Source organism: Colletotrichum abscissum (assembly GCF_030869225.1).
Source record: "Colletotrichum abscissum strain IMI 504890 chromosome Unknown Scaffold_52.1, whole genome shotgun sequence".
NCBI lineage: Eukaryota > Fungi > Ascomycota > Sordariomycetes > Glomerellales > Glomerellaceae > Colletotrichum > Colletotrichum abscissum.
In genome coordinates this window covers 148847-176011 of record NW_026850454.1, presented here as the reverse complement: position 1 = coordinate 176011, position 27165 = coordinate 148847, and the positions used below count along the sequence as shown (strand labels likewise).

The 27165-nt window shown below is 53.4% G+C and overlaps 9 protein-coding genes across 9 annotated transcripts; 6 read left to right on the top strand and 3 right to left on the bottom strand.

Moving 5' to 3' along the window:
* Positions 1-1347: 1347 nt before the first annotated feature.
* On the top strand, positions 1348-1662 carry CABS01_14274 (uncharacterized protein; the record flags this gene model as incomplete). Its single annotated transcript, XM_060547614.1, has 1 exon — positions 1348-1662. One exon carries the CDS (start codon positions 1348-1350, stop codon positions 1660-1662), a length of 315 nt encoding a protein of 104 aa, XP_060393513.1.
* Positions 1663-3218: 1556 nt separating this feature from the next.
* On the top strand, positions 3219-4934 carry CABS01_14273 (uncharacterized protein; the record flags this gene model as incomplete). Its single annotated transcript, XM_060547613.1, has 1 exon — positions 3219-4934. The coding sequence occupies one exon, from the start codon at positions 3219-3221 to the stop codon at positions 4932-4934; it is 1716 nt and encodes a 571-aa protein (XP_060393512.1).
* A 766-nt stretch (positions 4935-5700) lies between these two features.
* On the bottom strand, positions 5701-6651 carry CABS01_14272 (short chain dehydrogenase; the record flags this gene model as incomplete). The annotated part of the gene is made up of 2 exons (XM_060547612.1): positions 5701-6307; positions 6434-6651. 2 exons carry the CDS (start codon positions 6649-6651, stop codon positions 5701-5703), a joined length of 825 nt encoding a protein of 274 aa, XP_060393511.1.
* Positions 6652-8345: 1694 nt separating this feature from the next.
* Positions 8346-8654, top strand: CABS01_14271 (uncharacterized protein; the record flags this gene model as incomplete). Its single annotated transcript, XM_060547611.1, has 1 exon — positions 8346-8654. One exon carries the CDS (start codon positions 8346-8348, stop codon positions 8652-8654), a length of 309 nt encoding a protein of 102 aa, XP_060393510.1.
* A 1042-nt stretch (positions 8655-9696) lies between these two features.
* Positions 9697-10249, bottom strand: CABS01_14270 (uncharacterized protein; the record flags this gene model as incomplete). Its single annotated transcript, XM_060547610.1, has 2 exons — positions 9697-9963; positions 10052-10249. The coding sequence occupies 2 exons, from the start codon at positions 10247-10249 to the stop codon at positions 9697-9699; spliced, it is 465 nt and encodes a 154-aa protein (XP_060393509.1).
* A 3544-nt stretch (positions 10250-13793) lies between these two features.
* CABS01_14269 (trypsin) lies at positions 13794-15156 on the top strand (the record flags this gene model as incomplete). The annotated part of the gene is made up of 2 exons (XM_060547609.1): positions 13794-13883; positions 13963-15156. The coding sequence occupies 2 exons, from the start codon at positions 13794-13796 to the stop codon at positions 15154-15156; spliced, it is 1284 nt and encodes a 427-aa protein (XP_060393508.1).
* Positions 15157-18163: 3007 nt separating this feature from the next.
* CABS01_14268 (uncharacterized protein) lies at positions 18164-18576 on the bottom strand (the record flags this gene model as incomplete). Its single annotated transcript, XM_060547608.1, has 2 exons — positions 18164-18351; positions 18513-18576. 2 exons carry the CDS (start codon positions 18574-18576, stop codon positions 18164-18166), a joined length of 252 nt encoding a protein of 83 aa, XP_060393507.1.
* Positions 18577-20250: 1674 nt separating this feature from the next.
* On the top strand, positions 20251-22152 carry CABS01_14267 (multicopper oxidase; the record flags this gene model as incomplete). The annotated part of the gene is made up of 3 exons (XM_060547607.1): positions 20251-20488; positions 20546-21029; positions 21087-22152. The coding sequence occupies 3 exons, from the start codon at positions 20251-20253 to the stop codon at positions 22150-22152; spliced, it is 1788 nt and encodes a 595-aa protein (XP_060393506.1).
* Positions 22153-25395: 3243 nt separating this feature from the next.
* Positions 25396-26534, top strand: CABS01_14266 (uncharacterized protein; the record flags this gene model as incomplete). Its single annotated transcript, XM_060547606.1, has 2 exons — positions 25396-25580; positions 25652-26534. 2 exons carry the CDS (start codon positions 25396-25398, stop codon positions 26532-26534), a joined length of 1068 nt encoding a protein of 355 aa, XP_060393505.1.
* Positions 26535-27165: the final 631 nt, after the last annotated feature.

Here is a 27165-nt window from a genome sequence, read left to right as displayed (position 1 = left end):
GAAGTTGAGTTCCTGAGGGCTGAGGAAGGAGGAGAGACCGAGAGACAAGGTACAAAGGATACTTGCCCAAGGCGGCACATTGTTGCAGATGGAGGGGCGACTTTGCCTTTGACCTCGAGTCACGTCTCCTGGCCTAAGGAAGACTACGCGGTGATTGGCCGACAAGGCTTCCATTCATCACATTGACTAGCCAAGTTGGGGTCGCCGTCGGATACTCAGTACCTCGATCTCGGAATGAGGAAGTTTCCTTGGTCGAAGCAGGAGTGATGGAAGAGCAAGAGAGCACCTGACATGGCCACCTCATGATTTTCAATGCTCGATGCACATTAAGATGCCTACATAGGTGCCTATCTTAAGGCTTGCAATGAGTCAATGATTAGAATCCCGTCCTCTGGCGTGAGGTAATGCATCAGTCATTGTACCATGAGTCAACTCGAACTTCCAGGTCGGGGTGGTTCGACTGAAGTAGGTATGTACAAACACACGGGGCAGGGCAATCTCTCAGCACCGAGCAGACAAGTCTTGCCGGATATGACCCGCGCAGGTATGGTATAAGGTATGGACGTGTGGAAGGTAAGGTGCCTGATCCGTATGGTTTTGCTTTTACGTAGAGTTGCGGATAATACTATAGAGTGTCCAGTAAGAAAGCAAAAAATAAAATAAATAATCAATAATAACTGAAGAAAACGAGAAAGAAATGGGATCGCTGCTCGGCTGCCGTCAGTCATCATCCCTGGCCGTGCCTTGTTACCAAGTCGCATTCCTCGACTGGATAATCAACTTTGATGAAGCCACGGCTGGACCCATCAGGCCGCCGCCGCATTGCCGACGCGGTCTTGCCCTGATTGACACTTGAGGCACGGATATTCGTACGGAATATTCAGGTAATTCTGCGTGTGGCACTGGTAAAATTCGTGCAGTCTATTTAGTTTTTTTTCTCCTTGCAACTTCGCCTTCATCTTTCTGGTATTTGCTGGTAGGTGCCCTCCTTGTCTCCTTCTTCCTGCAGGCTGTGGTGGATAGATGAAAGTGGAGTCTGTCCATTATGGAAAGTCCAGATGCAGACACAGCAGGACCTCTCTATCCTTTCTAGTGCATCTTCATAAATGAAAAGGAAGGAAAAAAGTCAAAGGGTGCGGTACAGGAAGGCACTCAGGTAAGGCGCAAAGGTACATCTGGATCTGGCGTGAAATGGCATGGTTGACCCACTCGAGAGACCCTTGTCCTCGGTTCTTGATCACATCATTGGCCCGTTTTGTCGCCCGTCTCTGACCCCACCCATCTTGATTGGTCAGGCGCTCGCCTTGAATTGGTAGAGTTGGGTGTGGAAGTGGACCCCGTGGAACTATGGGTGGTGTGCATCACGACCATCGACCTGGCAGGACCTGGGCCTTGTCTGGCGGCCTGGCCTTGTCCCCCATCTCCACTTTCTTTGGGCTCCCCTGGATGGTGCACCTGCTTGGTGCTTGGTGCCTGCCCTTTCACATCCTTGTCTGCCTTGGCCGCCCTGGCCCGTCCTGGTCTGGTTCCCTCCTCCCCCCCTCTCTCCTCCACCTTCCACCCACCCCCGTCTCCTGCCTATCCGTTCCATTGCGAGTGTCTCCTGCCACTGCATTGCTCCTGCTTCAGTGGACTCTCTCTCAAACTGGCAGCAGCGACTGACCGGGCTGCAATTGCTCGTGCTCAGCTCCTGCTTGCTGGTAGGTACTGCTTACCTTCTTCTCTTTGCTGGGTGCTCCTGCTGCCGCCGCTGCCCACACCTCTGGACCACACCTTTCATCCACCCCTTGTCCTCCTTGCCTGTGCTTCGTCCACTCCTTCCCTCCCACGCCGCCGCCGCGGCACCCACCCATCCACTCACACCACACGCACCACTCACACACACATCCCATCTCCATATCTTGCCGTCCACTCGCTGCCAGTCTCCATCTTCTACTTCTACTTTTGCCCTCTCTTCCTCTCGTTAGCTCACCGCCCTTCTTTTTTCCCTCCTTCAACCCTTCTCCCCCTCCTCTTTCCCCCCGCCGCTCTGGTCTGCGATTTGTTCGTTATCGTCGTCGTCTTTTGGAAGGATAAAAAAGAAAATTCAAAGAAAAGAAAGACAAAAAAAAGCCCACAAAGCCCAAAAAGCTTTCGCATTCTCTTGAGATCCGTCTCGCATCATTTTTTCAACCAACCGCACAAATTCTTCAGGGGTTCTGGAAGGCTTGCTCACCACAACCACTACGCAATTTCGCTCGACCACCACCACTGCATGCCAAATTCTTCCCTCATCCTCCGAAAGAGACGAAATCAGAAGGAACAAAAAGGAATCCGGACCAATCCGCCAGCAATCGCATTGTGCATTTTGCATCCTGTCTAGACCATCGACACACAACAACCCAAACTATCCGAGAAAACACTTTTTAATCGACTGTATTCTACTTCGACTTCGTCCATCCGTTTCTTCTTCGCAACAAATACATCAGAAAAAGTCCACTTCTTAATTTTCAGCACCGCTCCGTCCCATCCGGCGCATAGCAACGCAAACTCTCCCAGACGCAGGCACATCAGGTTCGCAGCTACCCCACAACTATTCGGTTTCTTGAGGAAGCTACAGTTGCCTAACTTTCTCTCCTGCCAACCTTGTAGCGACAATCCTCTCGCTTGCGCCTTGAACAAAGAAGAGTTGCTTCTTTGTGGTCCACACCTCTTTCCTCGACCATAACCGCTTCTTGCCAAGTGTCTCCAGACGCCCCAGTGCTGTCTACACATCTTCATCGGCATCACATTGTCGCCCACTCTTTCATCATTACAATCATTTTTTGTCTTCCCTTGACCTCGACGCCCGGTTACGCGACCACCTAATCTCACCCACCACCCACGCCGTCAATCGATATCATCCAAAACACTGCCGATTTTTGGATTTCGACTTTTTGGCACCTTCAACAACTCCGTCGACAGCCTTTTGCTACGATTCCAGGACTAGCTCCGGATTTCGCCCAAGGATCGTTCGGACACAAAACTGCCTTCACGGACAAAACTGCCAACCGAGTATCACAATATCTCTCTTGACAGGCTGCGCTCCGCATTCTTCCACTATCCTTCTTGTAATTCGACCTGGTCGCCTCAGCCACTTGCAAGGCTTCCATTTCTCATTTTCCGAGTCTCGACAACTCGGATAACCCGGCAATTCCGCCAACTCATTTCCGCGACCGACATCGATTGCCGTCTGAGCAATGGACGCAGGCGGTCTCGCTCAAATGAACTCAACAAACTTCTCCTCGGGCAACAGCCTCGCCATGCCTGGCGGAGGTCTCGCCTCGCGCCGCGGTGGCCCCGTCAAGCCTCTATCGCTGTCCAGCGCCACTCCCGGCAGCAACGCCGCCGACAATGGGGCGCCTACTCCCCGTACCAGCCGCTCCCATCTTCTTGCTGGTTTGAGAACCGCTCCGAAGTCCGCTACCGCCGCCAACTTTTCCGCTACCAACAACGCCAACGTTGCTTCGCCCACGTCTCAGTCTTTTGCTGCTAGGAGCAACAACCTGAGCTCCAACATGTATGCCCAGGCTCAGGGTAACCAGTACAACGGCCCCAAGACAGCCCTTCCTCGGTATGCTGGTCAGCAGCAGCAGCAGCAGCAGCAGCAAGCCTACCAGTCTGTTCCCTCCAGCCAGCATTACAGTGCTGAGCAGGTTCTTGCTCCTCCTGAGATTCACTTCGATGAGCAGGAACAGATGGACCCGAGCTTGTACGCCCAGCTGGTTGCCACCAACATGTACCTTGCTCAGCAGCAGCAGCGTCTTCAGCAACAGCTTCTCAGTGTTCAAGCCGCCGCTCAACAATTCCAGGGGCTGAATTTGCAAGGCGCCCAGCAACAGATTCAGCAGCAACAGCTCGCCATGTACCAGCAGCAGCAACAGCTTCAGAGCATCCAGCAGTCGATGATGGGACAGATGCAGCAGCCTCAGCAACAGGTCTACACGTACTACGACCCCGTTACCCGTCAACAAGGCTACTACATTGACCAGGGGCAAATCGACCAGCAGGCTCAGCTGACTCAGATATACGCCGCCTTGGCTCAGCAGCAGCAACAGCAACAGCAGCAGCAGCAGCAGCAGCAAGCTCCTCGCGTCCAGGTGTCCCCTCCTCCCGAGAACCACGCCACTCCGTATCGTACTACAACCCCTCCCAAGCGCTACGAGTCACCCTCTGAGGTTGCTCCTCTGCCTCCCCCGTCGGCGAATGCCTTTCGCCGTGGCCATAAGAAGGTCATGTCGCTTGCTCTGAACGGTAACAACCAGGCCAGCCTCTCGCCTTCCCAAGAGCCTCCCAAGTCTGCTGGTCCCAAAACGGCCTCTTTCCCGTTGACTCCTTTGTCCGGCGGCTACGGGCCCGGTCAGGGACGCGCCGGCGAGCACCCCATTCGTCAGCCTCGTGGACCTCCTTCCATCGAGGAGTTGAAGGCCAAGCCCATTGCAAAGATGGAGGGCAGCAAGAACTTTGCCACCCGCGCCCGCCGATCTGCAGTTCACAACCTTGTCCGTGCTGGACGTGAGCGTAGAAAGGGTCCAGGCAGTTCCAATGGTAGCATGAGCCCGGTCTCAGAGAGTGCTGAGGAAGAGTCTGGTACCCCCATCACCGACAATGAGTCCGACTCTGGTCGCAGTGGATCCGGCAGCCTTGCCGGCGATATCGACTGCTCCCTGCCTAGCTCAAGAACTTCGACCAACGGCAGCTGGGGAGCTATTGGCTCCGACCGCCCGAGCTCCCGTCAAAGAACTCGCAAGAGTGTCGACAGCATTGGCAGCAACGAGAGCGGCGAGAACAGCTTCGCCAGCGTCTTCAAGAACTCGGCCCAACGCGCCGGTGTTGAAGTAGCGGACGGACAGCGCAAGGCGCCCATGCTGGTCTTGACCAGCGCCGAGAAGCGCAAGAGCGGCATTCTTGCGTAGACTTGTTGGTCCCCGGACGTTACGACGACTATGCACACCTATGTCTTTCCTTATTGACGACCTGCATGAGGGGGAGGTTGACCCTCGTCCCCATACCCTGCAGGATTGAACGATGGGTTGGACGGTCTGGTGCGCTCTTACGAATCATATGGTGTTCTTTTCAAAGGGTTAGGTGGCTCATTTTACATTTCAGCATCCGAGGCTTGGTTGACTCACAAATTCATTTTCACTTCTTTTACATTCTTAACCAAGTCATGGGATTATCGACAGCCTCTCGCTACTGATATTTCTCGCATGGCTCTGGACAAGCAACACCTCACAGACTCACAACAGTCTTGGAGCTGGACGGATCGAGAGAAAGATATACCATTGGGGCAGGGGAGTAAGGAAAGATTTGGGCCAAGCTTGGGTTTCTTTCTTCTTAAGTGAACATGGAACTTTGGTTCTGCGCGACGGGACTCGGAACAATTTCCTGAGATGGAATCGGATGAGCCCGGACGACGTGAGACGCTTGCTTTTCGTTTTCTCTTTAAGGTCCTCGTGGGAATTCTCTACATCTAAGGCAAACACAAATTCGCAGTCGTTTCGTCGGCGCTGGCTGGAAAGTCGCCCCGACGATCATGATGATGGCGGCTGACAGGACAGGAACGTAGTTAGCATAGCAATAGGCACAATACAGATTGATGCCCAACATTTGATTTGTCCATATTAACAGCGCCAAGTGATTGATTATAACCAAGTTGTACGGTGCGTAACCCTATTTAGTCTATGCTTTGTTGCCCGACTTGAATGATTCCGCCATCTTGTCAAACATCTTTTTCTTGTCCGTCTCGACGTGAGCAAGATTCTTGGCCGGCCCAACGATGATTTCATCCTCCTCCCCCTTCTCGAGCGCGGCCCAGGTCTCATCGGTGAACTCTTCCAGAGGCATACCAAAGTTGGTCTGGCCCGCCGCGACCAGGTCCGGCTGCTGGGAGTGCAGCTCCGTCTGCACGGCGGGCGGGACGACCTCGATGACGCGGACGTGGGCGGAGGACGGGCTCGACTGCAGCTGGGCGCGGAGGGACCAGGCGAGGGAGTGGAGGGCGGATTTGGTGGCGCAGTAGTTTGGGCAGCGGGGGATCGGGACGAGGGCAAGGCCCGAGGAGACGAGGATTATGGATGTCGTTGTTCGAGCGGTGCTGATGCTGGTGTTGAGAGATTGGAGGTGTGGGAGGAAGTGGGTGATGAGGTGGATTGGGGCGAGGTAGTTTGTTATTAGCTCTGTTGAGACGGAGGGGAGGGAGATTGTGGAGGGGGAAGTGAAGTCTATGCTGCGCTGGATGCCTGCGTTGAGGATGATTGTGTCTAGGGTTGGGTGGGTTGATGTTATTCTGGATGGTTTGTTAGTTTTAGCATGTTGTCGATATGTGGGATGGAGGGGGCTGGCAGTTGAGGTATCTCTGGTGACGTTGCCGTGCTTTCATGACGGAGAGGATGTAGAGACGAGGTAAACTCACTTCTCGACCCACGCCGGCAGGGCCGCGAGGTCGGCGATATCAAACGGCTCGGCGGCGACTTTATCGGCGCCGTGGGCGGAGACGAGGGCGTCGAGGCGGTCTTCGCGGCGGCCGACGGCGATGACAAAGGTGCCGTTTGCGATTAGGCGCTCGGCGAGGGCGAGGCCTATGCCGGATGTCGCGCCTGTGATGAGGGTTGTTTTGGAGGGGAAGGGCATTGTGGTTGTGGTGGTTGTGTGTGCGCTTCGGTGGTTGAGCTTTTGGAGGGCTGGTGAGTTGTGAGTCTGGCTTTCTTGTTGCGAGGCTGGGAGGTGTATTGGGCTTTCGATCCCTCTGATCGAAATAATGGTGAACGTCGAGCTTGTTGCGGGGTGGTGGTCGAGCCGATCTTGAGCCGATGGGGTTTTGATAGGGTGTCTGAGGTGTGAGGGTCATTGTAACATTCCCCCTGCTTCCGCGATCGCGGATCCGGTGGGGCCGGAATATATGAGCGGGGGTGCAGCCGGCTTTTCTTTGAGCGATGATACTCGGGACGATGTGACGTTGATAGAGGAGGTTCCGTACAGGCGGATATCAGTGGGGGCTGTTTGATATGTTGGAGATCGGTCGATGGGGGTGTTTGCTCTCAATCTGATGTTGTTGCTTGAGGCTTGTGTCGATCGGACGGTTGTTAATGAAGCTGAATGACTTGAGTAGGCGGTTGTCGTTGAGGTGTATACTTCCGCCTTGGATCACTATTTGCTCACATTGGTGTATCTGTTGCAGCCAATGTGCATAGAGTAGGGAACGATCACAACGGTGAAGACCGAGGGCTATTGTACAAGCTGATATGATTCTTCTGATCAAGATGAGTGAGTGGGCGAGTGCGAATGGAAAAACGACGATGGAAAGCTCTGTTGAGAGATGTACACCTTCACTGATTACGTTCTCTGAGGTATTTATAACTGGATGTAGGTGTGAAAACAGGGCGAGAACACAAGAAACACTATATGTTCGATGATCAAGTATGGGTAGCAATACGGGCAGGGTGTGGTGATCACTCCAAGTTATGCGGCAGGGAGCAGTTTATGGCCGTCAAGTCTAGGGGCATGGCAAGCCAGCTGCGTGTTAATCAATTCAGGCCTCGACTTTATATCCCAGTAGGAACCAAATATGGGCTGCTCAACAAGTGGCCCAAGGCGATACTTGGCATAAGTGGAGTGGTAATGACAATCGAAAAGCATCTGGCAATGGTCAAGTAAGATTGCAAGAAAACTGCTGCAATATGGCAAAGGTCTCAGAAAGGGGATTGGCGATCGCAAGGAAACTAGAGCCGGCTTAAAAACATGGACTGATAAGAATGGAGGGAATACGATACCTATTTGAGGGGCTCTGTTTATAACCCAGGACTGAACCCCGATGAGAGCATCCGGCTTCGAGGATTGAAGATGATTTAAGCTCCATTGACTAGTCTCAAGCCAAGTTGAGCCTATGTTGGACGTGTTCCTGGTCAGTATTGCTAACCTGCTTGGGAAGTTGGCTGTGTGCGGCGCAGTCAGACCCATAGATCTATATATCACTGGGCCGTCTATGGAGACAGAGGGAAAAACCCCAACTTCACTCTTCCAATCATCACCACCTTTGCGCCTCTAGCTTATTCTCCCAGTCAGATTGAGCCTCCACAGTAACCCATATCTGGCTCGTAGCGGTCCACGATGCCCACTTTTGACTGCTTTCCCCTGCTCCACCTCGAAGTGCGTCAACGCATCAGGGAGCTTGCCATGGAACCCCGCCAGATTGTGTACGGCGAAGAACCACCTGCCTACAGGCAGTGCCCCTAGCCATCATCTGCGCCGTCGCCTCCCCTACTTCGCACCTGCCTCGAATCTCGGACGCATCTCCAGCGCTTTCACGCCAAGCTGAATGTCCGACGATGCGCAAGGTCATCATTCTTGGAACAGACTGCGAGTTGTTCTACTACAACTATTGCTCAGAGCTACGTCACATGGAGCGTCTGGAAACTGTCACAATCCTTCATCTGGAGTCACCGGAGAGAATAGACGAGAATTGGTGGGCCGGTTGGGATGACATGATGGCCGGCTACTATTTCCGTGACGACCCTGTCGCCTTCTACACGCGGATTCTTGACCCCAAGTACCCGCCTTACGAGATCAACCCGGAGAAGTACCTGAAAGTTGAGCGAGCCCACCGAAGAAGGCTGGTGGCGGAGCAACCCGACTAGTACGAGCCGGGCTATGAGGTATCCGACTCAGACGACGACGTCTGTGGACCAAACCGCTTTCGCAAAGGCTACGGCCGTCATCTGGAGGGCTACACTGCGCCCCCGTGGTCATCCAACCAACCTGTGCAGTCAGGATTGGATGGCGCGCATGTACATCGGAAGAAATTGAGTAGAGCGGCAGTGGATCAAGTCGTAAAGTAGAAGGGTGGTTGGCGATGGTCAAGCACGCCGGTGAGAAAAGGAGGATCGTAATGAGGTAGATACCCAAGTCGTTAAAGAAGGCATAGGTAAGGTAACGTGTAGAAGGTTGAAACCTAGAGAGACTGAAAGTGATCCGCTGCCTCAAGTTAGTAACTACTTGTTTTAGACACACAAACAATAACGCTTGTATCACAATGAAAAAGTGCCTTGCGACTAACTACAAGTACCTGCGAAAACAATAATAGGCACAGGGGTGGAGAATAACGACTTGGTCTCGCGGAACGCATGTCCCAAGCCCGCCGCAAGGTTCCTTCTTTCCCTCTCAACACAAGTGATGATGGACTATTGCAGTAGAAGTTGCAGCTATTCGTTGTCAATAAACAGAACCAGCCCAGCCGCCTATTCAGCGTAAGCCTCGCTCAACATAGACTGTAGTCTTTCGGCGATTCTGTCGTTCTTAATGAGAGGGACAGGGTAATACATGCCATTGTCAAAACATGCCGTGACGAGATGATGGATAGGTTCGTCTGGTGATTGCCCAGCTTTCCCCAAGTAGTATTCGAAGCCTATTCGCGTGGCCTACGTGAGGGCATCAATGGAGATGCTGTTACCGCCAGGTGCCCAACATGAAAAGTTCAGATGCTGGAAAAACAGATCTTGTATCTGATTTACCTATGGATATGCATGACGTTCTCACGTGGTCACAAAGTTCGGGTTTTATGATCGAGCAATAGGCCATCGTCTAATTCGAGGAATATCAAATTATAACTATCACGCAGATTTTGGCGCCCACCCGACCCGCATTCCCTTCTCCGTACCAAACATCTTTCTTTTGACAGGATCACTCACGGCGAGAAAAGCCCAATGTAGCCAGTACCCTCATGAATGACGTCTTGGAGTTGTAGTTGCTGGTGGGAACGCCAAGTTCCCGCTTAGCGGCATCAATAAGAGTCAACGCGTTCTGGCGCTGCATCTTCTCGATGTCATTGACCTTTTTCGCGGTGTCCAGTTCCTGATGGAGATGCCGGATTTCCTTGGCCAACCTCTCCATCTCCTCCATCTGCATCAGCACGTATTTCTGAGCACGAGCAACGTACCCTTCGTATTCCTTTACACATTTGTACGTTAGTAAGTGCGCTTTACAAAATTCCGAGCTCCACAGGCGGGGACTGGGGAAGGCTTAGGTTTCAAGTTACCGCTTGGAGTTCTTTCAGTTGATCTTCGAGATCTCGGATATCTCCTGCCCATGACTGACTCTTCCAAGGCGCTTCGCCGGGCTCAGGCTCACGCCATGGCGTAGATGACATTGAGTACGCGGGAGACGGCTCAGAGGGGACCACGATGATTTGATGACCATCTTCGGAACATGGCGACTGCTCGGTTTTTTCTATCATTGCTTCTTGCCGGTTGGCTGTCTAGAAGCTGAAGGTTACTTGGCGGAGGTTGGGCGTAAATTATGATACAATTCTGAACCGAATATAATTGAGGGGACAATTTAGGACGTTATTTGGAATTCCGCGTGACTTATGTGTAAGTCGATAATGTATCAGGATTGACTGTCAGATGATGTTCAATTCGGCTATTTAGCATCTACTTACTTATATTCGAATAAGTACTTTTCGATATGTTGCACTAGAAAGATTTGTTTTAAGCATGAGTTGTCTAGAAGCTTCAACGACATTCACGCCTGGCAACATTGTATTTCTAGAAATCCGACTTGGAATCCCTCCTCAGCTCCTACAGCCTTGAGATCTTGTATTCAGCCTTGAATGTCCATAGAAAGCTTTCCCGACCAATATGAAGCTCTTACTAACTAAGAGTGTTCACATGAAACTGCATTTTCATTAAGAATCACTTGAATTGTGTTACTTATACACCATTGACTTCTCGATTATCTTTCTCCTTACTCTATCGAGAATAGGCACCTGTAAGACGAATGTAAGGGCGTAGGCAGAAGTCGTCTAGAGATCTGCAAAGCTTGCATATGTCAATTCCCTGTTGTTGTCTCTGTCATGTGAGCTGGCGACCAACTCATGCTATGACATCTCACCTTTTACTCCCATTAGGTTGGAACATTTAGGATCAGAGCTTTATGAACTGTACTGATTGATGTGGTCACATCTCATGAGGAGATGTGGGATATTGTGCCACAGAACAAGCACATATGAATCAAGCCTCCGCATTCGCCACGAAGTGGCTGACAAGGTCTCAGCATCATTTGGATCACTCTTTCACCAGTCCATTTCTACATGAAGAATAGTTTCAGAACTAGGCCTAGATTTCTCAAGAACCCCCTCAGAGGTTCCAGTACGTCTCACTCACTGCCCGCTCAAAGCCATCTACCGTTAGTTACCGAGAGGGAAGTTCCGTCGCTGAAGCCGTGATGGATATAAGAGTCTGGAACATTTCCAGTCGCGCACGTGCCCACTATTACTGTACTGCCCAGATGCAAAGGACAGGGGCGGGCCAAGGGGAAACTTGGCGCCGTCTGTTGCCCTGAAACTCCTGCAGCCACCACTCAATTTCCCTTTTGCTCCCGTCGAATAACGCTACGCGACGCCACTATTTCCCCAAAGTTCCATTCTCGGTTGATTATCGCCAAGACGGAGAGATGGGGGCGAGGCGCTCTTGGCTCTGCTCCGAGCGTCACTCGGAAATAGAAACCGACTTCACGCCCACATCACGGTCGAGGGTTCTCTGCAATCCCTCTGTCTGCTGTCGTTCCAGAACGCAGTCGACGCCGTGTTGCCAGGTGTTTGAGGGAATTGATTTGGCGTGCAGCAAGACCTTCGACAACGTCAAAGAGAGTGAGGCTTGGAATTGGCGGCGACGAATACTCGGGTGAGTCGGATGACAATGTCTGTCAAGTTGTCATCGCCGTTGGAAAGGCTGGTCGCCCGAAGGCCTCTCTAATGAGGAAGCTCTAGAAGCGAGTAGGAATCTATACCATCACACAGCAGTCATTACGTAGCAGTATCAGAGAATCAACTCTCGCATACCGGCAAATTCAAGTCGCTCGAGAGTGGACGTGAAGGCCAAAGGTGAGTACTATGGCTTAGCAGCCCAGTAATGAATCTGATGATAACCTGATCGTTGAAGCTGGCCAGCCACTTTGCGCTTATCGCGGAGGCGAATTATCCAAGTAATGCAATTTAGGTCTCAAAAGTGTTGGCATTGCTGAGAACTGCATGTGGGATTTCCAGACATGTGACGTGAGGTGTTATTGATTACTTACTCTGTACTACAGTAGCATCATAAAAAGGAAGAATCCTCTGATGCCAATTCGTCAACAAAGGGAAATGCCAAGAGTTGGTATCTGCCCACTTTTGATATAACTCACAGCTTCCCCATTCATCGATTCATCCACAAAACAAACAGCATTTGCCAACCTTCCACTTCTTGCCATTTCGTCGCAGCCAAATTTCGGTTTGTCGCCAGACTCCGCAAGGTCCGTGCAGGATTCTGCAAGGCCGGACGTAGCAAAGGCCGTTGCTCATTACTCTCTCGGATTACCCCCGCATCCCTCAGTAACACGATGTCGCACTTACATTCCTCGTTGTCAACGATTCTCTATGAGAGAGACAACTGAACAGCATCCTTTGAAATTGAAGCATCTACCTTTACAAGCGTTTCTTCTTGCAACATTACGTGCTTCTGCTGTGCCCTCGGAGGATTTCTCTGCTTATTGTCCGGAACGGGCCGTCTACGAAGCTGGGCATAATATGCCGGGTCCCACGGGTGTAGGTAGCTGTTGTGGCTAAGCATCAACACCACAGCTATTACTTCTTGTCTTCTGCAACTGCCCACGGCACTCATAGTCGACAACTCTGCATATGTCTTCGATCCATCCAGGTACTCGAGATTAAGTTTCTAAGCGCCAGTCGCCTGACCAAAAGAGCATCCTCCCAAGCAAGCGAGCTGCTCGTCAGACGCCAAGAGATAGTAGGGTAGCAGCGCTTGATAGGTTGGATGCGCCGGCAAACCTCTAAGAGGTGGAGAATTGCCGCGCCAAGACACCAGTTGTTCAACGCCTGCCATTCATCTCCCAGTCGTTTCCTCGATACATGGGTTGGACCACGACCTCACACCCGCACTTGATGTTTCCACGGCCTACCTCCGTCCTCCGCGGCCCCCTCTTGGCCTTCCTAATACGCTCGGGTCTGTAAGCCATCATGCTACCTTCCCGAAGAGAGGGCCGACCGAAAGCCTCATGGGCGAATTACTTAGTCGCCTGGCCGTCCGGCGCTGTACATCTCCGATGCGGGCGAGCATGTTCCCGTTGGCCTTCCGAATCTGAAGATACAGCCGCTCCGAAGCCGATGATCTGCACCTCATTTAAGCATAATGCCAAACTTAAACAAGCGTGAGAGGCGTGAGTTGGCGAGACCCAGTGCCGGGCCAAGAGATCCTGCACCTTATTGCTGAGCAGGCTAACAGCTCCCGTGCTCCCCAACCGTTGCCCCCAACACGCCCAACCTGATTCCTATCTTGAGGATCTTGTACTCCTTCCTATTTAGCAATGCGTATACCATCGCATCGCGGGGTAGGCGGTAGCCTCCAAAGACACCTTGAAGGACTCACCCGACTAACACTGCTAGCACTTCGCGGGGTAGCTCCCTTCTCAAGTGCCTTTTGAGGAAGGCGGCGGGAGCTCTGGTGATATCATGGCTGCAGTGACATCGCAGGGCGGATATCTTTTCGAGAGCTCCTTGTGGAACGCCCTGTTGATACCGGGGAAACCTGCGGTGACATTGCAGTGCAGATGTCGTCCGAAGTGCCTAGTGAGGAAGTTCCGCTGATCTCTTGGAAGTCTGCGGTGACATCGCGGGGCCATTGTCTTCTGATGTGCCTGTTGAGGAAGGCCCAGCTGGAATCAAGGAAACTTACGATAACATCACAGGCCGGCTTGGAGGCGAATTGGGAAGGAGGAGTTCCACGATGGCTGGGGCGATGGAGGACTCCATCTTGAGTAGCAAGTTAGCAAACAACAAGACCATGATTCTCGTCACGATCCTTGAGCCAAGACTAGTATATAAGTTTGCATCTTGTCGTTCAATCTGGAAGCTTTTTTTGATCAGCACTCTAGACTCATCTGACTCTTCAGCAGCCTCCTAGACTCACCTCACTTCCCATCCACCCCGTTGTCTACCTCTTCAGAACGCCAATCATGGAGCTCACCAAGTTCCTCGGTTTCCTGGCCATGGTCCTGCCCATCGCCTACGGTGCCCCCACCTCGGCCGCGACCAGCCTTCACCCCAAGATCCTGGCCGCCATGAAGCGCGACTTCGGTCTGGATGCCGAGGCTGCCACCAAGCGCGTCGCCTTCGAGCACCGCTCCGCCGATGTCGTCGAGTCCCTCAAGGGCTCTGCTGGCTTCGCCGGTGCCTGGATCTCCGAGGACGGCACCACCCTCAAGGTCGGTGTCACTGACGAGGCCCTTGTTGCCGATGTCACCTCCGCCGGTGCCACCCCCGTCATCCTCGCCAACCCCCTCTCCAAGCTCGAGGAGGCCAAGGCCGCTCTCGATGCCGTTGACATCGAGGCCCCCGCCCGCCGCGACGAGGCCTCCGCCTCTTCTGGCATCGCTTCTTACTTCGTCGATGTCGCCGCCAACAAGCTCGTCATCGAGTCCCTTGCCGGCAGCACCGCTACCGCCGAGTCCCTCGCCAAGGAGGTCGGTCTCGCCGCCGGCGAGTTCGAGGTCCGCACCGTTGCGTCGATGCCCTCCACCTTCGCCACCGTCCTCGGTGGTGATGCCTACCTCATCAACCGTGCCGCTCGTTGCTCCATCGGTTTCTCCGTCACCACCGGTTTCGTTTCCGCCGGTCACTGCGGTAGCGCCGGCGACACTGCCACCACCTCCGCTGGTGCCTCCCTCGGAACCTTCTCTGGCTCCGTCTTCCCCGGCTCTGCCGATATGTCCTACATCCGCACCGTCTCCGGAACCACCCTCCGTGGCTACATTGACGGATACGGACGTGGCGACCTCCCCGTCTCCGGCTCCACCGCCTCCGCTGTCGGCGCCTCCATCTGCCGCTCCGGCTCCACCACCGGTGTCTTCTGCGGTACCGTCGGCGCCCTCGGTGCCACTGTCAACTACTCCGAGGGACGTGTCACCGGTCTTACCCGCACCAGTGTCTGCGCCGAGCCCGGTGACTCTGGTGGTTCTTTCTACTCTGGCGCCCAGGCCCAGGGTGTCACCTCAGGAGGTTCCGGCGACTGCACTTCCGGCGGTACCACCTACTTCCAGCCGGTCAACGAGATCCTGTCCACCTACGGCCTCACCCTTGTCCGTGCTTAGACAATCAATCATCTCGCGGCCTTCGGTAGCAGCACCTGAGCTGATTTTATTCTTTTGAGTATATTTTGGACCCCTTCTGTATGTAGAGAGATGAGTATGAGGACATGAAAGCATGATGCCTTCCGATAGGGAAAATATATTTACCATCTGCAAGAAATATTTCGCCCTTAACAACCACTATTGTGAATGAGTTTCCAAACTGTAAGTAGTATGCTTTGAATGCATGTGAGTGATTGTAAAGTTTGCTCGTCACGCCTTCCATGCAGAGTTGATATCTGACCCCACAGCCACATCCGAGTGGCTGGTCATTTATGTGGCTGGTTCTGTGTGCCCAAACTCTGTCTAAGAAAAGTCAAAACTCTCTCGGCCCTGCTCGTTGAAGATGCGTCGAAGCCTGCAGGATGCAGAAGCATGATGTTTTCCAAATTCGTACTGCAAGTAATAGGCAGGCAAGAAGTTTTGCCACCAAGTGGCCGGGAGCCAGAATGACAACGTAGATCGGTTGCTCACCCTCTCGAATTTTGACGACCACCGGTTATGAGACCGCGCCGAGATCACTGTATCTCTATACGCTTGTGGCAGCATGAGAAAGCCTCGTTCCTTCGAATCCTAACGTCATGCGAAAGCGAGAGGCAAGGTAGTGCCAGTGCAGTGCCAGGCTCTTCCATGGCTCGCACGGCTCAGCCAGGTGTCCCGTACTATGGACCGACTTGACGTCTCCCCACAGCTCTCGATAGACATGATCGGATGGCAAGGCTTTCTCATTCACTTCAATATAAACGTTGGAGATTAGATCCTGACTTCAACAGTTCGACAGGTCTGACCAAAGAGGTTGAGAGACTGAATGAAAGTCTTGTTCCAGTCTTGCACTCATTGCCGCTTGAGCCACAGTCAGAGGCAATGGAGAGCGTTCAACGTAGTGCTTTGCATGATGTACGCTTCATCTTGATGCATCCAGTTGATCGACATGGAGGCATATTACGACGGCTCTCAACAGCTTGGGGAGGCGAGGGGAGTGTCTATGGTCTGCTCATCAACGGGTGACTTCTGGAAACATTGGACGGACCAAGAATAAAGAGATGCATCAAGAAGTGCATCTCTATATGTAGGATGAGAAGGCTTTTGTCTCCCAGGTCTTTCAGTGACAGTGACGATAACACGGGAGAAGTCTGGCATATCAAATGTTCGAGGGCAGAAAGACGCTGCCGGCCGCGAGCTTAACCATAGACATGGAATGCGATAGTCTATTCGGCTTACGAATTCTCGACCGACAGCTGAAACGGCCACGCAATGGATCGATATCGCACACAGATTTGCTCGGCATCTTGGCTTCACCAGCGAGCTACGAATCCCGAGAGTACTGCACCAGCAGCCTTGGCTCTCTTGAAAAACATCAGAAGGAGCACCCAGCCACGGGCCAAGCAAAGAGCCTTCTACCAAGGCGACCATTGGCATTCCCTGTGAGGTGTTCGAGCCCCAAATGTCCTGTTCACTACATACATCTACGGATCATTGCTGGGATGCAGCCCTTTCGGACCTGCGTACGCACATCGACACATTGGGGAGTTCCTGCAATGCATCCGACCCCGCCGTTTGCTTCTGCTGCTGCGTAATTATGCAGGAACTTGAGCTCTTGCTGGGATTTTCGCCGACACTAAGCTCGCAGCCGGGCTAAGAAATCTCGAACGCCCTAGCAGTCGAAGAGGACTCGAAATTCGTCGGTGCGTCTTCGCCTTCGCAGCCCCCCTCCCATTCATCTGGAGCCTGCAACTTTCAGCAGGCGGCCACTCGGCCGGGGTTTCTTCCAGTCTACAGACCAGTCATAGGGCCATGCTATCTAGGAAGAGGATCGACGGGGAACCGCGCAGACCTGCCTCCAGTTTTGCTCAGACGCCGTGGATATCTCGGCATCCGGTGGCAGGAGACTGAAGCCGGCTGGAAGGTCTTGGAGGTTGACTTGGCTCGACCGACGCCCTGAGAGGCTCTTCCGACGTACTCGTTCAACTGTGACATTGATTCTTGTCATGGAAGGCATTACAGAGTAGAGAATGTCAAGACTCTGGCAGAAGACACCTACTTCTTCCTTTCGACGGTCTCTCTCGCCTTCCCCAGGACGCACGGTTACCTGCCCGAGAGCCAAAGCCATCACCCCCGAGGTTCTCGATCGATCTAGACCTGGCGTGAAAGCCCACATGCCGTGGGAGTTTGGCCGCCAACGGGCTGTTTCTCACACTCTGTTGGACGATAATAGAATGTCAATCTAGAGATAGAACTCAGCCTTGCGCCAGACCCGGAGAACTCAAATAGAAGCAGCATGGCGTTGCACGCCACATTCCGTAATTTGGTAAAGATCTGTGTGCTTCTACGGCTGATAGCTGATCAAGAAAAGGAATGGAAGCCGTATGCCTTGGCTTGTTTCGATGCTAATCGTGCTTGTCAGCCCCTTCCTCAAAATGGTGTAGCTAAACAACTCGGGGCCGTTCTGTAAGGGCCATCGTCCAAACCAGTACACAAACCAGGACACGGATCTCTGCTCGGCAGACCCACAAGATGGGGAAGGGCTTGAAGGGTTACTGTCCGCAGACCGAACTCAGCGGCCGGCTTCGTGGTCCTGTCAAACGTGACGTCCGACGTGGACCCTGGAAGTAGGCTCTTGCGGCGGAGGTGAAGTACTGACTGAATGCATTATCAGGACAACAGTCGATGTTCATGGCCAAATCGAGGTGCGCGTGGCAATATTCTTGCCTGTTGAATTTGAAAGATGTTAAGGGAAGCAGTCATCCGTAGCCATTCTTCAATGGCGTACGGAAGAGAACGCGTCATCTGAGATAGCGATGTGGTTGTTCCATTCAGATGAACCCTGGCCGCTGGTCCTAAAGAGCCACTCTGTCGGTGTTACCAGGTTCATGTGCCTCGCCGAAGAAGGCATATCCGACAAGAGGGGCAGGCCGTGATCAGGTCGTCCGGAGTTTCCCTCAAGGCGGCCGCATCATGCATCGGGACACTCTCAGCGCAGTAAAAAGGCACAGCATTGTCCTTCCATGCTATGCATCTCCTCTACTGCGACGGCGAAAGACGAGAGAAGCTGCACAAGCTGCTTCGGAAAGGTCTGGGCACGTGGCGACGCGTTCGCCCGTCTAGATCCCCGGTCCAGGTCCAGGCATCCGGTAATCTGGAGAGGCCAGCGGATGTTTCCTGGTTGTTGAAACATCAGGCCATGCCTCATACAACTACGAAGCAAATAAAAAAAACATCTGTTGCGACTAAGACGCCTGCAGTCAAGACTTGGCTGTCTTGATTTGAAGGCGTGACTATGTGTGGTGTGTTTCTGGTGTCACAGAGGCGCGTCTACGAACGCTTCTTCTTCTCAAGCTCGCCACCACCCCGCGCCCTATCAACGGTTCGAAACCCCTGCTTCATTTGCATAGCACTAAGTGTGTGAGCCTGACTTACGGTGATTATCCGGCGAGTCACCTTGTGGCTGCCAATAGCACTCTGGCGCCCCCTGGCTGAATCAACGGCAAGTAGCAGAGACGCCAGAGAGCTAGATTTGGCAGCACTCTGAAGGCCTAGCTACGCCAGGTCAGAAGCAATGGGGTAGTTCCAAGGCTTGCCTACCCTCTCCCCCATCAAACGGGTGGCCGTAAATAGCGAAGGCGGAACACCGATGCCAGAGTTGTGCATTGTGCATGGACGTTGGGGAAAGCGCTGGAAGGGAGCTTAAGAGAGTCTGGTGTTCCTGAGGTTCAGGAGGAGCGTTATGGTGTGGCGCATTGAGCTTCTCTCGGCGTGAACTATTTTGATGGGCAAAGGCGTCGACGGTGCCTGAGATGTGCTGCCAGCTTTTCCTCGTTGGAGAGGAACTAAGACGGTCCGCGCGCCCGGTCAATTTCAACGACAGCTAGCCAGTTCAAGCCACTTGTCTGACCATTGTGATCCCGGGGGTGGAATCTGAAATTGCAACCGGCATGGCGGCCGGACTGGCTGCATTGGCGTTGCGCCAACCTCGAAAGCCTACCCACCCAAACCAACAGATTCACAGTGGAAGAATGGGACCTTTCTCACGCCGCCAGGCCTCGGGGGACGGGGAGAAGTTCATACCCCTGCTTGGCATCTGGTCCCTCTCCGTTCGCCTTTGTTACCCGGCACGCATTCGAGTTCCGCGGGCCGTTATGGGAAACCAGGAACCAATACTGGCGTGTTGGGGGCAGCTTATCGAGAAGATCGACAGCCGGGATGTTGTTATGCTGGGTTCTTGCAGAGCTCAATGCCTTTTTTCCGCGCCCCCCGTCTAATAGTTTCTGCTTTTACTTTTGTTGTTTCTTTTTTCATTCGTCTTTTGTTATTCTCGATATGCTGACATCATCCACCTCAGCCGCTTGATCCTCGCCGTTCCTCCACTCTCAGGGTCTAGCTCGTCGCGCGGCGCGCAGGTAAAGAAAACACGGACCCTTCGGCCAGCTGAGTACACCGTTAGCTTTTGCCCAGGAAGCCAAAGAGATTGTGGGAGCAAAGAGAGGAGCGACTAGAGCCAACCCGCGCTGCATCATGATGGCGACGATGGATTACAACGTGGCTAACATTGCAGATGGATATTCATGGCTTTGACCCGGGCTACGCACCTCCCGCGACTAGAACGACAAATGACTCGGCTTGATTGGGTCTGAGGTCTGGTCTGTGAGCCATGAGATTGCAAGCCGGATCTGCGAACGTGGAACGGCTGGCGTTCTCTCTGATACTGCTGCTGCTTGCTGCTGCTGCAATGCAGACACTGCACACGCTGCACATGCTGCTGCTGCTCGTGCTTGTCCTCCGCCTTGAACCTCGACCTCCTTCGATACCTCACACCCCCGTGTAGAGGACCGCGCCACGGCAGACGGCAGATCACCCTTGGCTTGTGCTCCCGGCGGCGAACTAGGCATGGAGAGAGTGAGTGCCTCTCCGTGTCCATTCCGTATATATCATGATCGTCCCTCCGCCCGTTCAAGTGAATTTTTTTGAGAGGACACCAGCTCATTATCCTTCTGGATCTCAACCTTAGATCCTATCCATTCACTTGTTCTAATTTCTTTAGTTCTTACACAGCTGCCCACAATGTCGGTTTTACGCTACATTCTTCCTACCCTGGCGTTGGCGCTGGGAGCCATCGCCGATGCGAAGAGCTTCACTTTGGATCTCACCTGGGAGACCGCCTCGCCCGATGGATTCGAGAGGAAGATGATTCTGGTGAACAAGCAGTTCACTGGACCGAGGATTGAGATCACTGAGGGAGATGATGTTACCATCAAGGTCAACAACAACCTCCCCTACGCCACAACCGTTCACTACCATGGTAAGCTTAGACAGATATCTTAATTCAACGTTCGACTGGTGACTAATATGGCTGTAGGTATTGAGCAGTTGAACACCCCTTGGTCCGATGGTGTTCCCGGCCTCACCCAGAAGCCCATCCAGCCCGGCAAGAGCTTCGAGTACAAGTGGAAGGCCACTCAGTATGGTGCCTACTGGTACCACGCCCACTACGAGGGACTCATCGAGGATGGTCTTTACGGAGCCATCACCATCCACCCCGCCGCCTCCCACCAGAAGCCCTTCAGCCAGATCTCCTCGGACAGCGCCGCTATTCACGCCATGGAGCAGGCCGAGAAGAAGGTCGTTCCTCTCCTGCTCGCTGACCACCGCCACATGATCTCTGAGGAGGTTCACGACCTGTCCAAGGCCGCCGATATCCAGTTCTCCTGCTATGACTCCTTCCTGTTCAACGGCAAGGGCAGCGTCATCTGCCGTACCCCCGAGCAGATTGATGCTCTTCTGACCCAAGAGCGCAAGGATGTTCTGGCCAATGTTGCTGGTGCCCGTATGACTGACAAGGCGTAAGTCACACCCCCGCGCAACCTTCCACAAACACCAGTCACCCTAACATTATCTAGATGCATTCCCGCTGCTGTCATTGCTCGTGGCCAAGGTGATCTGAGCAAGGTTCCTGCCGGCGTCTTTGATGGCTGCCAGCCTAGTGATGGTGGCCTCGAGACGTTCAAGGTCGAGAAGAGCAACTGTGATACTGAGAAGTGGGTTGCCTTTGACCTCGTTGGTGCCTACGGCCTCCACACCGCCATGTTCTCCATCGACAACCACTCCATGTGGGTGTACGCTATGGACGGTGCCTATGTCACTCCCCAGGAAGTGGAGGCTATTCCCGTCGCCAACGGTGACCGATACTCCGTTCTCGTCAAGTACAAGCAGCAGGGCGACTTCACCATCCGCGCTGCCTCGGTCATTGCTACCCAGATGCTTAGCGGTACCGCCCTCCTCCAGTGGCGTGAGAAGGGCCAGCCCGAGCCCACCATTGTTGCCTCTACTCCCTGGGTCGCCGACAACGGCAAGCCGACTTCCAAGGATGTCCGTGTCTTCCGCCAGGCTCTCGCCAAGCCATTCCCTCCCATCGCCATCCCCCAGACCGCCAGCGTCCTGCACAAGTTCGAGATGCGCAGCGAGGGCGGCTCCTACTTCTGGGCCCTGAACGACAACTTCCTCCTCCCCGCTGACTACGAGAATGACTCCCCCGTCCTCTTCGGCGTCCTTGCCGCCGAGAACGACCCCACCGTCGTCTCCACCAAGAACGGCACCTGGGTCGACATGGTCTTCCAGGCCACGGCCCCGCCCCAGCCCCCTCACCCGATTCACAAGCACGGCAACAAGATGTTCCTTCTCGGCTCCGGTACCGGTAACTTCACCTGGAACACCATCGAGGAGGCCGTCGCCGCCAACGGTACCCTCTGGAACCTGGTCGACCCTCCTCGCAGGGACGCCTTTGCGACGCCCAATGCCATCAGCCAGCCTACGTGGATGGCTGTTCGGTACCTCGTCGACAACCCGGGCCCCTGGTTGCTCCACTGCCACATTCAGAACCACATGATGGGCGGTATGTCTGTCATCATCCAGGACGGCATCGATGCCTGGCCCGTTACACCGCAGGAGTACGTCAATTACAACTAAAGGACATGGTCACAAAAGTCTAGTCATAAGAGTATACCACAAAACGAGTTCCCTGGGGGTCGGTAATGGTGTAATGGGAAATCTAGAAGGGGGGTTCATGGCGCGGGGCGGCATTTGATTTGCATGGACGGCTTGTTTTGCTACTCTTTTCTTGCGCGGAGCATTTTTGGACAAAATCTCTTATCCTTCCGGACTGTCATATATTCACCACAGATGCAGTAATCATTGAATTGATAATGAACATTTACACCGTTTTCCCCTCTTACAATTGGCCTCGTGATTCATGATTAGAGACGCTTGCCCACATGGTGTAGCGTGGCCTGAGTGCTGCGTATCAATCTTTCCTGTACTGGAGTCTGTGCATCAAAAATCCACGAAAGCCGTCACGACATCATATGCTTATGTCTTGGTCCAACTCGCAGCTAACGTATCGCGGCGTCATCCAGGTAGAGTGCTCTGCTTCACCGTTTGTTTTGTCCTGCTCGACGTGACGCCGTGTCACCGCGGCAGTACCACCCTAGTACATCTTCCTCTCACCAAAAACATGCCGCCTTTCCGAGCGCTTGAATAAGGTAGAGCGAGGGGGCGAACAAGGCTACACGGCAGGCCTCGTCGCACAGCAGCTGTAGGTCGATCAGCGTGTTAAGATATGCTCTAACTCGTACGTGCGTTCATGTACTCCGTACATATTATGCAGAGTGCATGCAATGCGCCTTTGAGGAGTGCCAATCTCACTCATTGCGGGCAAAAAAGAGATTTCGCCTCTTTGCCGCTTCTTCCTTCTGCTTCTAGGGTTCATGTCTCCTATTCTTCGCTCGGTGATGAACTCCGTTGCGCCGTGTCCGGGGACATTAGCATGTCTCGGCTTTACACTTAGCGGATCTGACATGTCTCTCGTTTAGACGATGGTTCAAATTGGGCTCAACATGACAGCACCACAGGTTTCGACGTTAGGGGCACTTGCAACGGACCCTTTTGTCTAATTTTCTTCTTTGGGTGGTCGAATGGTTCACCGGGCTGGCAGCCATGGCGCTTTTTGGGGGGCTTCTGGGCTGATAAGAGACATCGCCGTGCGAACGAGGAATCAGGGGCAAACGGGAGAGAAAAGAAAGTGTGGGGGTGGCTGTCTAAGACAGTCAGGATGGACGAGTGACAGGTTGAGTTCTGTGAGATGGAGGTGCATGAGATGCTATGCACTCTGCAGTCTGCACAGCCTCCACTTGGCTATCGTTCGCGTGCTTCGAATCACGTATTGCTCTCTTCCGGTACAAGAGACAAAAATGCGCCTCCAGATCGGGTACATGTACATCTAGGGGATTAGGGGGGACGTCTTTTGTGCGATGTCGCCGGGGATAAAACAACGGCAGCGCTTATTGGCGCAGAGCCGTTCGTTGGCGTTCGTATTCGAGAGTTAGAGCCTCACAGGTGCTTGGTGCCGAGCCGGCGGCTGTCTTTGGCTGTGTCTGGCCACTGGCCAGGAGATAGCCTCTGCCACTTGGCGTTGGAGCGACCGTAGACCGTTTTGCTTTCTTGCGAGGTGTTTACATTGGCAACGGGGATTCACCTTAGCTCCATGTGGTGTTGTGTACAAGACGCGGTATCATGTGATACCTTATCTGGTTGACGCTCGCGACTATCGCTGCTGCTGAGGTGACCTCGGCAGAGGGTGGTTCAATGTTGATGAGGCCAGCCGGCTATCTAGGTAGTTTGGAGATGTAGTAGTCTCCGATTAGATTAGGCTTGTTTCGTTACCTCGCGAAGAATTGATGTTGCCTTTTCAACGTTTTTTATTGTTGATTGGCAGCTTGAGTTGGTAAAAGAGATGGCCTGGCCGAACTATACTAATCTGCCGATAGATGTTGGTGGCTCATCTACTAGTAGCAACGGGCACATCTTCGATCCCCTTGGGAGCTTGTATGGTGATGCTATAACAGTGTGGTGTTTGCGATCAACCCCGCCTACGTCCCATCATTTCGTGTCGTACAAGGCATTCAGGTACTAATGTAGGTTGCAGGCTACTGCATCCCGCTCCGGCAGACCCCTTCTACCGAGCTGCCCGGTCCGAGTGGATCCGTGAACCGGGCAACATGCCGAGAGTGGGGTCAATCTCGCCGGAATCCGGCGGCAGAGAGTATTTTACTTCGGAGAAAGATATGTCTAATGCCTGTCGACTAACGTAACAGGGCTCTGGAAGCTTCTCTCGAGTTAAAGAGCTATGGTAGGTGGTATTGCGAGCATAGTTCTTCGTACACGACGCACGCTTGCTGGCTCAGCACGCCGCGCGCTTTCCGCAGCCCTCGGAAACCGATTTCCGTAGTCGGTGATCGGAGCCGACGTTGGCATTACCTACTTGAAAGTCAATACGAGTTGTACAGCCATGTAAAATAGACAATAATTTTTCCGGAGGTGATGCGTTACCATGGAACTTGAGTTGAGCACAGATCACGTCATCCAAGCTTGCTTCGCCATGTATGAAACCTACCAACAGAAGGTTAAGAAGGGTGTTGTACTCCTTTTCTGCCTTGACTAACCACATGCTGCTCGTTGTGGGTCGCCAAGGTCGGGATATTTTCTCTCAAAGTGGCTAGTAAGGACTTTACAAATGCAAGGTTGCTCAATACGGTATTCTGCAGACAAGAGCTATCAGAGGTCTTAGATGCCTGGGTGTACTGGGGCCCGGGCTGCGTCTACAGTTATGATCGTCCCTATATTCTGTAAACAAAGTTGCTATGAAATGGCTTGAGTCTCTCAAACCTGAGAAATCCTAAAGCGGGACTGATTCAAAGGCTGGCAGGGAAATTGGCATGTCACGTAGTATCCGCAGTGTAGATCTATGTTAAATCTGTAGAGGTTGCTGGGCATGAAGATGATGAAGAGCTTAACAGAAGTTAGCTCCCGTCGGATGCTCTTTGGATCCGTAGGGCTGAAAAAGCATTCTGCTTGTCTCCATTCGGACCGCGCGCGCGCACGAGTCAACTCGCACTGCCGTGCCGGGGCATACCATGGATGCGGGGCCTCTTCGGTCCCAGCCGTAGCATCGCGAAGAAATGAGATGACATGCGCTGACGTGCTGCGGTTTTTGTATCCGTAAAGTCCTCTGCATTTGTAAGTGTTGAAGAGTAGATTGGTAGACGGAGAGGTGAGGATATAAGCTTCACAATGTCCCGGGTTAGACAGGAAGAGCTCTAGATACCATCTCCAACAACTGACTTTCGTTGACAATACTACAAAACCCTCATTACCATGTCCCGACTTCTCACCCTCGTTCTGCCTTTGCTGGCTTTGCCGGCCATCCAAGCTTGCCCGACAAAGTATCATAATGCTACCACGGCTTGCGCTCAGGTGACCGGGAATCAGACCGTCAACTCGTTCCAGCTGTACCCCGAGAACGCAGACTTCGACACCAAGCGCTGTGTGGCCTACTTCAGGTAAGGTTCCCTCAGTCCATACCGAGAGACGCTCACCGCGACGGAAAAGTGCTATAAGCTAACCCTGTTAGTGTCCTCTACAATGCCAGTGTCGCTGCCTGGAACCCTACCACGTCCGAAATCCAAACCATCGAGATCCCAGGCCTGAGCTTCAACCCCGAACTTCACTCCAGCGGCGTCCGCGTCGATCCCCTCGACCGCCTCTCTATCATCATCGATGCCGGCTCCGCCTTCGACACTGGCGGCCAGAACATCACGGGCGACAACATCCTCGTCAAGTACGATCTCACCAAGAAGGAGGTGCTGTGGCAGCGCAACCTGACCGAGGTCACCGGCGGCGTGTACGGCGGCTTCCAAGACACTGCTCACGGCCCCGACGGCACCACGTACGCCCTCGGCACGTTCCCCAGCAGCATCATCCGCATCAGCCCCGACGGCTCCAAGGCCGTTGCGTGGTACCTCAAGACGCCCGCCAATCATTCCATCCACGGACTCTCCGGGCTCGTGTCCTCCCCCGACGGGAAGGCGCTCCTCGTCGCCGATAGCTCGGACGGTCAGCTCTACCGGTTCGACACCGCCAATGCCACGGGCTCGACGCCGGTCCGGGTCCCTCTTACTTCGGCGGACACCATCGGCGCAGCGCTCGACGGCGTTTCGATCCCCTCCCGCTACAACGGAACCGTCATCCTCGTCTCCGATAACGAAAAGGGAACGGTGGTACTGCACTCGGCCGATGCTAAGTGGGAGTCCGCTGCTGTCATAGGAACCGTGCCCAACGCGTACCTGGCTGATGGAGGCTCGACAGTGACGACTGTGCAGATCGGTGGCAGCGTCTACTCTGTAACGGAGTACTTTGGTGACGCCAAGGTCGCGGGAACGCTGGCCGGCAACCGAACTGAGTGGCCGTTGGTTGATATCACCGCCAACATCAACGGGTTCCTTGCTGGCCAGTAAGGGCTGGGCGAAAGGAAGCTGGGAACTAGCTGTCGTTACCAAATAGAAGCTGCAGCTGCAGTGATTACGATAGATTCATAGACCTTAAAGATGTTGGAAGCGACATCGTCACTTGTCACGCAAACTCCTCCATTTTTCTACATGTTAACTGAAACTTTGACACAATCCTGGCACACTTAGGTATAGTCAGAATGCCAGTCCCAGTCGGTCTGGAGCTTGAATACGCACCAGAAGCTTCATGCCTTTGACGGGCGTGGACCGCTCTAGCGGTTGGGAGTGGTGGCTGTAAAACCATTCCGGAAGTGAAAGTCAACGTGCATACAACTGCTGACCCAGGAGATTGGTTTGACAGCCCACAACTAGATTTTATCTCTCCACTAATATTCTGCTGGCAATCCTTCAATCCTCAATCACATTGCTGACCACCACTCTAGGGATTGGCAGGCACCAGTATTCGTGCTTACACAGACAGGGATGGCTGCGGTGGTATACGCTAGCTTGACGCCCGTCAGCACTTAACGAGAATACAAAGGAGTAGTGCAATCAGGGGGGAATTCCAGCACAAGTACTTCCTGCGAACGCGAAACCAGATAAGTTGAATACATCCGTTGCCCCAGGCATTTGAAGTTAT